Consider the following 9451-nt stretch of genomic DNA (forward strand, 5'->3'; position numbering starts at 1 on the left):
CCTCTGTGCAAAAATTTAATAAAATAAACCATGGGGGCGGGAATCAGATTTTAGAAACTGGTTTTAAGACTTTAATATTATTAGAAGGATTTGATTTCAATGTCATTCTGTAAAATTAACAGTTTTAAAACTTATCTAAACAAAGAAATACAATCCTTTTGCTTATTTATGGCTTTATTTTAGTATATAACCCATTTAGCGCATATAGACGTTTCTACTGATTGAAAATCATAAAAAGTAGTTAACTTACATGTATAATTAAATGATTCAATTAGCCAGTAATAACCCTGAGTTTGAGAGTGTTGATGAAGGCCTGAGGCGGCTTCCTTGGCCAGGGCTTTGCCCCACCTGACCCTGGCAGCCCATAGGCCCCATCGCTGGGAGGCCTGGTACAGCGGGGCTCACCAATTCTGTATTAGTTTATTTGACAGCTTCTTTAATGAACCTCCCCTCTAAAGGTGTAAGAAATTAAATTGGTATCCGAGACTATTTCAACCTTGGAGGAAGAATGCTATTTTCAGAAATGAGTTTTTATGTTAAAATCACAGAACAATTTGCAACAGAAGTGCAAGGTGTCCTCTTTAGTGCTGATAAAAGGGCCGAGTCCCTATTTTGGCAAGCAGAAAAACAGAATTAGAAAGTGCCGGAAGAGGGCCCCAAATGACTACCTCCTCGGGTTCCACGCAGCCTCCTGGGACAGTGGCATGCTACCTACCTTTGTGCCTTAGTTCAGTGGGCTCTAGATACCTGCCCATGGGCGGCTCCTCATAACATCTGTGCATTTCATGGTTTTCAGAGACCTAGCTGCCACAGGACTTAAACTCTCTAAGACTCAGTTTCCTCACCTTTTACCTACGGGGTAATAACAGCGGCTACCCCAGAGGGGCACAGTGCCCACAGTGCTAGGCGCAGAGAAGAGACTCGATCTACGGAGTGAAGAGGCCTCCCTGAAAGCCGCCATTCAAACGTCTTCCTTCCTCTGCTCTCGTCGCTCCTGGCGCTAGCTGGGCTCCTGGCCTTCTCCCAGTACAAGGAGTATGCAACAGAAAATCTCCATTTTCCTATGAAAGTTTTTTTGTTCATGTTGGGGTATTAATTTTTTTTTTGGGGGGGGTGAGAAAAAGGCTCGTCGCCTTGGACACCAATGTTTTACATCAGGCATTGGCTGCTCCTGCTGCTGTCAGCACTGTAAATGCGGCCCCAACAGAGTAGGCCAAGTCTCCACCCCCTGCGGGCCTCGCTGAGGAGATAGTCCTTCTGGCTCAGGACAGCCCCACCGGTCACTGCGGGGTCCTCCCCCCTCAGGGGCGGCAGAACGATCTCATCAGCTCTTCCTCCTGGCAGAGGAGGAAACGCCTGAGTCTTCTGTACTGATCCACTCTGTGTCCTGGAGTTACCCCAGGGCCTGGAGTAAAGACACCTTCAAATGCAAAAACTCTTTAGACTCAACTTCCTTGGAAATTGATCTTCTAAGCATTGATGAGAAAAGGAGACTCTCATACCAACCGGACTTGTCAATGGAAAATGACCCAAAGGCACCGAGTCAGGTAAGGACAGAGGTCACCAGATCTTAGGGTGAGCTTCAAAGCCTCAGTAGAAATCGCAAGGCATGCATGAGTGTTCCTTCTCATTAAAGGAAGCTATGCTTCCTGATTCAAAATCTTTATAATGATTTTATATAATTATTATATATTTATACATAAGGATTGCATTACATATTTTTATATATGTGAATTTCTGCTTATACATTTTTTAATATTTTAACCTTCAATGATTTTCTTTAAATATTTTAGGCTTCTTTTTATGGTCAGTTTGGCATTGCAGATCATCCATTTGGGAAACAGTAAGAAGCATTTTATTCATAGCCTCAGTTTTAACTGCATAAAATATTTGTTTCTCAACCGTTAACAGTCTCATATTTTCAATATTTTTAAAAGGCTATCAAAATGAGAAACACAAAGGTGGTCGAGAAGAAGTCACCAATATTGCCGCTCAGAAGCACCAACACGCTACACCCAACTGGACCCTGGATAATTTTAGCGCGGCGAACGGGGGCGAGGAGCGCTGGGGTCCCCAGGATTCCCGTTCCTGCTCCCCGGCTTTCCGAGAGCGTAAGTCGCAGCGCCGCCCGCGGCGGTATGGGATCCTCAGTGTCAGAGCAGAGTCTAGGATCTGGAAACAGCATGGGATATAGTAAGGATAAAATGAGAAACCCAGTGGAGAGCATTTTGTCATCTTCAAATGATGATACTCTACAAAGTAAAAAATATTTCCTAGTGAGTTTACTCTTTTAAAAGTTTTACTATTTCGTTGGTAAGATGTTACATTTGCTCTTAAATGGCTATTTTGCTGCTGATCTAGAGAATTGTGATTTAAGTGTTTTTAAAACAAATGTCCCAAACCCAGATAATTGCGGATCCTTGCTTGGCTTGGGGCAGACGGCCCGGTCCCCAGGAGGCCCCTTGCCGCAGAGTTTGGCGACATCACACTCGTGGGTGGTCCGTCCCCCGGAGGCCTGTCTTTAATCACTGTCTGGTGAAGACTTGGCCTGATTTTAACATGTGAAAGGAAGGGAGAAAAGAAAACCTAACTTGCCGGGTGGCACCCCTGGTAGTTTGTTTCAAATCCCTAAATTAACAAGCCGGCTTTACCGGAGCAAACACACTTAGCAGGGAGCTGGTTTTATTGCTCCCGGCGGCCAGGGCCGGCCCCCTGGCGGGCTATCCCAGAGGGCCGGCCCTGGGCGCGCAGCTGACGCCCGTGACCCCCCAGGTGCGCCCCCGCGGCCGCGCTGCTGCCGGAACGGCGGCACCTGCGTGCTCGGCAGCTTCTGCGTGTGCCCCGCCCACTTCACCGGCCGCCACTGCGAGCACGACCAGAGGCGCAGGTGGGCGCAGGCGGGCGCGGGCGGGCGCGGACGGGCGCAGGCGCGCGGGCGGGCGCGCGGGGCGGGTGGGGCCCCCGGGAGGGACGCGCCGGCCGCCGCGCTGACTCCGGGTCCCCCTCCTTAGCGAATGCGGCGCCCTGGCGCACGGAGCCTGGACCTTCCGCGGCTGCCGCCTCTGCAGGTGCGTCTTTGGGGCCCTGCACTGCCTCCCCCGCCAGACGCCCGGCCGCTGTGGTAAGAGGGCGCGCGACAGTTGCTCACAGCTCACACGCGCGTGCAGTCGCGCCTTCCTTGTGGTTCATTTTGCATGCCAGTCCATTGAGCAGAATCTTCAAGTGCCGGGTGACACAGACATGAGCAAACTAGATGGCTTCATCATTCAAGAAAGTCACATTCGTTGCGAATCACATAGTGAACTGAATTTTGTTTTTAAGTTTCTCATATCCAGATTGCTGGGTTTAAACGTAGTTTCCAAACAGTGTCCTATGGGTCCTTGTCCTTTACAGTGAGTGGAATTTAGCAGCTGACAAGCCGGTAAGCAGGGCTGAACTTGAGTAAATCTCCAGTGATTTCCCTACAGCAGGCACTGGAGCAGGAGGGGAACCGCCTCCGCTCTGCTGGCCTGGGCAGGGGTTGCCCTTCAGGGTCAGGCCAGCATTTCATTCTGACATCCCGCTCCCTCTCTCCTCTCTGGCAGGAGCAACCCTTCAGCCTCGTCCAGCCTCTGCCCCTGCCAGCCCTGGGTGGTCTGGCCCTGCTGTGTGCCCCTAAGCCCCTCTCCCACTCCCTCTGTCCCCCTCAGTTAACTGGGCACTGCGGCTGTCAAAGGGCATCGTTAATGGTGGCACCACCCTGCAGCCCCACATCTACCCCTCCTTCTCTGGCAGCCCTGGCAGCACCAGGGGGCAAGGGACTTCAGCCCAACCTCTGCCTCCACTCTCTTGCACTTGGTGGGTCTGGGTGGAGAAGCACACTTACTGAATGTGTAGCTCTTAACCACCTTCCTGCCCCCTCTCTTTTTCTCACCTTGGTAGGACCAGCAGTAAGAGACACTCTTCATGGAGGCACAGCCCTCAACCCCACTTCCTGCACCCCCTTTTCCTCAGCAAGCTCTGCACAGTGCCAGCAATTTAAAATAATGTTAGGCTTCAAAATCATTGATTTTGTAGATTTTAAAAAGCGCAGTAAAAATTAATAAAGCTTATTATTCAGTTTTTCCATGAATATTAATATATAGAGGAAGTTCTAATATTTTCTAAGTTCAAAGGGTGACCTTGGGCCCCCTGGGAGGCACATTCATGGTGCTCATAGCCCTGGTTTGGGGATTTCTGCATGAAGGGCTGACTCAGCCTAACCGAAGTCACGAAGCTGACTACAGCAGCAGACTTTGGGTTTATAGACAAGAAACGACTGCCAAGGGGGCCTGAATCCTTCCCCGTGGGCAGCCTGTTCCCTTCTCCCAGGGGAAGGTCAACACGGACCCAGTATAGCCGACCTGACCGGCTTCTTCTCATGCTGTAAGCACCTGTCTTAGCATCAGCTTCTCTGGATCCTTGCCTGGGCCCAGATGTTAGGGTTCCTGTTTTGGGGTTCTGGCATCCTGGAACAACCCTCTTTCCCAAGGCAGAGTGATGTGGGGAGGTGGCAGCCAGTTTTGGAGTGAGCCTGACCTCGGTCCCATCCCTCAGTCTGGCCTTCTGGCTGATCCCACCATAGCCCACCTGTGAACAGGTGTAGAGTGGTCCTTGCTGCAGGTGCTTACCTGCATCATTACTTGTTAATTTTCATTGTTTCATTGCTCACGCCAGGTTCCCAGATTCAGAAGGCATCTCCTGGAGGTGTCATAGAGCGCAGGGCGAGCGGATCTCAGAGGAAGGCCGGACTGGCCTTTGCTGAGCAGTCGTGGGGAGAAGTTTCCTGTCATTGGGCCCTTCCTCATTTGCCTGCTGCCCTGCCAGCCTGACCCCACGTCCAGGCCAGGCCTGCGCCTGCTTGTGGGAATGCTCTCATGGAACCGGCGGCCCTGTCTGTGGACTGTCAGCTTCATGTGACAATCACCATCAGGGACTTTCACCAAGACAGATACTGGCCCCTCCACCCACGAGATTCCCATTCAGTGGCTCTGGGCTGGGGTTCCAGCCCAGCAGAGACTAAGACTCAGGGACCTTCAGGGCGGAGGACAGGGATGAGGTGCTCAGGTGTGGCCTCTTGTGATGGGCCCAATGGAGGCAATGGCACAGGCCAGCAGATGAGTGCCTCGGGGGTGACCAGCAGTGCCGGGCTGTTCACTGTCTCAGCAGTGTCCTTGGCTGCTTCCTCCTGTTTGATAAGCTGTCCCCAGTCAAGGAAATGTTATGAGGACTAATTTGGGGGGAAAGTTGGACCTTCTTTGGAACAGATGGATGCAAGCTGTTTTACATTACTGTATTGCTTCTAAATCAGATCTGTTTGCTCCATCGCTGAATGACTTGCGTGGAACTCCCCGAAAGGTCGCCCTGGCCTACTTGTGTGCTAAATGAAAAAGCTGAAGGGCTATTTCTTTGTTAGCCTGTAAAAACCATGAAGTAATTCTCCTTCTGCTTGCCAGGTTTCTCCCAAATCTAGTTGTATCTGGCCACAGTGAAAGGAATAGCAGAGGTAAAAAAAGCACCTGGTCCTTGAGCTAGGCTCATGCAGCTCTTCCTTCAGTATCAAAACCGTGTGCGGTTTCAGGTCCAGCCCTGAAACTCCTGGGGCGTGGGGCTCAGACCTGGGCCTGGAGCCCTGAAGTAGGGCGGGGGTGGGGTGGGGTGGTGAGGGGCCAAGCCTAGTGAGGTAGCCAAGGCGGAGTAGGGCCTTTAGAAGAACAGGTGCAGACATTTTTATTTCATTCCTTTAAGCCAAGCCTGTGACAGTGTATGTGCAACGGTGTGTCTCACACATTCTCCATGATCTCTTTCAGACCTGAAAGACTTTCTGGCCTCCCATGCTACTGGACTGAGCGCAGGTGGAGCGCTGAGTTTCCTCTTCCTGCTGCCCTGTGTCCTCCTGCATCGCCTCCTCCGAGAAGGGGGAGACGCATAAGCACACAGATGCTCCCTCCCGGCACCTCGAGGCCAGCCCTCCGTGCCACTGAGGGAACACGGCGTCCTCAGCAGGAAGGCCCGGACGTGGACGTGGGTGTCCCCTTTAATTTTCTATGCTGTATACAACAGATTTGTTTAGTTTACTGTAGGCCAAAGCGTTAGGTGGATATTTTTATTGTGTAATAAACATTTTTATCAAAGAGACTTTCTCGCTTCCCTGAGCCTTATTTCGAGGTCTACAACTGAGATGAGTGTGAACAGGGGCTGGGCGGTTCTCACACACACACACAGACACACACAGCTCATCCTCACCTCAGGACATAAGTCCTTGGGAGAGGGACAGGGCCATATGTTTGTCTTCCGCAAGGAAGGCTGGAGGCAGACAGCCTGGCACCCGCTCCCTTTCCCCGTGAGGGTCAGTGCCTTCCTGGTGATCCTGCCTCCATGAAGGAGGAAGCAGCGGCTGCAGCAGCACCCAGGGCAAGGTAAGGCAGGGAGAGAACTTAGCCTAGGGGGCTCCAGGCAAGCCCCTCCCTCTCCCGAGTACTGCGTCCCTAAAGCAGGCCCTGTCACGTCTGAAGAGGCTGTCATGACCCATCAGGATGGTCTAGGACAGCTCTGCTGTGCAGACTGTCCCCCTTGAGATCACACAAGTCGAGTAGAGGATACTTCCATTGAGATGTTTAGCTTTTAAATCTACTTTAGCTCACGAGCATGTGTAATACAATTCTAATTTTTAAAATTCTATATTGTAAATTCATTTATTGGCATATTAAACCTTTTCAGCTATTGACTTTGGAAATATAAATTTAACGTAATATTCAAATGAATGTTGAAAAATAAGGTAGAATTCAGTCGACAGTTGACTTGGAGTCCACTGATGCATGAGAAAAATAATTATTCAAGTTTTGAGACAAATATTTCTGGACAATAATAATTTTTGATACCAAAGTTGTCTTTAAGTAGTTTCAAGTGCATTCTGCGCAGTACTTTCTATTTCAGTTTAATTATTGTAGGAACAAACAAAAGTAATGAACTTTGCAAATTTATCCTAAGAACTTGATAAATATGTGTATACTATTTGCAGAATTTGTGTTTACAAAATACCTGTCTTTTATACTTTGTACCACTGCCAAGTGTACTGAAAAACATTGGCGGGCCAAAAAGACACATGGCCTTATTGTCAACAGCTGCACTTAGGAAACTGAGCTGAGCTAAGAGGATATTTGAGAGGCTGCAACTGTAGGTAAAAGGAAAACCACAAATTGTTCAGTATTAGCATGAATATCTGGGGTATAAACACTTATTGTATTTACTTAAAATGTATAAGTAGAAAATTAAGAACTAGGACTATGGATCCCTCCAGTAGAATAATTCTTGATTATAAGTAAGGAAACCAAAGTTGCCATTTATCTACCTATCATCCATTTACCAACTAACTGAGAAGCCTTTACCTACCCAACTCTGAAAAGAACATGGAGAATTTGAGGATAAAATGCATTTCCCGGGTGTCCAGAGAGACAATTAAAAAGAAGAAACTTCTTAGGAGACAAAAGAGCAATCCTGGGCTCGTGTGTCCCAGACCTTACTTGTCCCCTGCTGTTCAGGACAGATAGAGGCGACCTTCCCAGGGCACTGATCCCTGGGACGAGCCTCTCCTCTGCCCTGGGTTTGCTCACTCTGATAGCGACCGAGGGGACCTCCCTTCCAAGAAGGTGATCCTGTCCTTCCTGGATTGTTTACAGAAGAACCCTCTTTGCTTGCCAAGTTTGCCCTGGCTCACCCTACCCCAGCGCATCCTAGAGAAGCAAAATCAGTCACCACAAGTCCTCAGATGCCCTCTCTGAGGGAGCTGCTGGCCTGGCACCCGGACGAAGAACGAGAGTGTGCTAGGATCGTACCAGCCACGTGGTTTCAGTTTCCTGACTGCTCAGCTTGTTCCCGCATCAGAGTCTGCTTCAGAGTCCAGGCGGATGCCTGTAGGCTGAGGAGCCCTCCTGCCCCTTTCAGCCACGTCATGCTCCCCGCACCTCCCCCGAGCCCCCAGCCTGGATGCAAACTGACTTTTCTTGTCCGGGAGTTCAAAAGCAACCTCTGGATGTATTTCCAATTTCCGTTGTCTGGAAAAGCCACTCTGGCACATGCAACCATACATCACACAAGCAAAAGTTTCTGGGACTAGCTTTTCCATGGAATTCGGATTTGAATATTTAACATTAAGCGTGGTTAAGTTTTACATGGGCAGGATTTTCTTCTCACCTGGACTGCCTGCTCTCAGGAAAGGAAGATGAGGGGCAGCGTCTCTTCCAGTTACAGCTGTTTGGCCCTCGCTGATCCAGCAGCTGGATCCCTGGGGCCCCAGACAACACTGTGGGAGCTTGCAGCCACAGAGACGGCTGGAGCTCCAGCAGCGGAACGCCGTCAAGCTTGCAACTGTCTGCGCACTGCCGCTCGGGATGCAGACGGATGCGCTGGTCAATGTTCAAGAACCAGCTCTACCGAAAAAAAGATGCATATATCTGCCTACATCAGTTTATCATAAATTTTACTGATATAAAGTACAAAAAGCATGGAAGTTAAAAGTCATAATAAAACCTACAATACCCTTTATTCCATATAAGCTTTTGTAGATTTTTATCAGACCTTATTGAAACCGCCCTACAGTAACAGGGCACCCTTCAGTAACTGTGGCGAGGGCCTCACTTAAAATAACGCACAGGCCTAGCTAAAAATAATGATAATAATTAGTAACTGTCCCCTTGTAATTGCCACTGCGGAGCCACGCAGCTGGTGTCCATAAAGATTTTTAACTTTCTCCGTAGATAGCATCGCTTTTTCGAAACCTAAAGGTAGTTTCAGGATATCTTCCAGGCCCCGCATTCCAGTGGATCGGTTGGCGGTGGCCCACCCAGACCAGCAGCCCAGACCAGGAAACTGACTCAATTGAAATTGTGACCCCAGGGACTGGAGCAACACAAGAAGATGGTTTCTACATCCCTATCGCTTTGTCTCCATTAACAAACCTAATTGCCTGATCCCTTGCCTGTCAAACTACCCTTAAAAACCCTGTCTCCCAAATTCTCGGGGAGGCGGATTTGAGGAATTTCTTCGGTCTCCCCGATTAGCGCTATGCAGAATGAAGACTCTTTCTCTGCGTACAACTTGCTGACTCAGCGTATTGGTGGCTTCTTCGGCAGCCGGCAAATGAACCTGGTTGGGCAGCAACATTATATCAGTACCCAGCCTGTAGTAGTCACTCAGCCATAATTTGACAAATGGAGCTGGATCTTAATTCACTGACTCTTTCCCCAACAAATGTATTGTCATTACATCTGGTATGCAATCTACTGTTAAGCTATTTCTAATCCTCATACAAATTAGGTTAATTAAATGAAATTTCTTTGAACTTTGGCACTGCTTATGTGAGAGCTTTACTCATTTGTCAGTATGAACAGTTGCTGAATCAGTTTGTTTTCCAATGTGCCTGAGATTCACTTGA

The 9451-nt window shown here is 49.1% G+C and overlaps 1 protein-coding gene across 1 annotated transcript; it reads left to right on the forward strand.

Moving 5' to 3' along the window:
* The first annotated feature begins 1524 nt into the window (after nt 1-1524).
* LOC105814813 (cryptic protein-like) lies at nt 1525-5950 on the forward strand. Its single transcript, XM_012649910.1, has 6 exons — nt 1525-1547; nt 1794-1843; nt 1938-2111; nt 2773-2887; nt 3012-3121; nt 5829-5950. The coding sequence occupies exons 1-6, from the start codon at nt 1525-1527 to the stop codon at nt 5948-5950; spliced, it is 594 nt and encodes a 197-aa protein (XP_012505364.1).
* Nucleotides 5951-9451: the final 3501 nt, after the last annotated feature.

Source organism: Propithecus coquereli, unplaced genomic scaffold, assembly GCF_000956105.1.
Source record: "Propithecus coquereli isolate 6110/MARCELLA unplaced genomic scaffold, Pcoq_1.0 Scaffold307, whole genome shotgun sequence".
Classification (NCBI taxonomy): domain Eukaryota; kingdom Metazoa; phylum Chordata; class Mammalia; order Primates; family Indriidae; genus Propithecus; species Propithecus coquereli.

Bases quoted from the DNA above. Each gene is read 5' to 3' on its own strand.
- LOC105814813 (XM_012649910.1), top strand. From the start codon at position 1,525: ATGACCCAAAGGCACCGAGTCAG. The intron at 1,844-1,937 runs GTAAGAAGCATT...TATTTTTAAAAG, and splicing joins GATCATCCATTTGGGAAACA to GCTATCAAAATGAGAAACAC. The intron at 2,888-3,011 runs GTGGGCGCAGGC...CCCCCTCCTTAG, and splicing joins GAGCACGACCAGAGGCGCAG to CGAATGCGGCGCCCTGGCGC.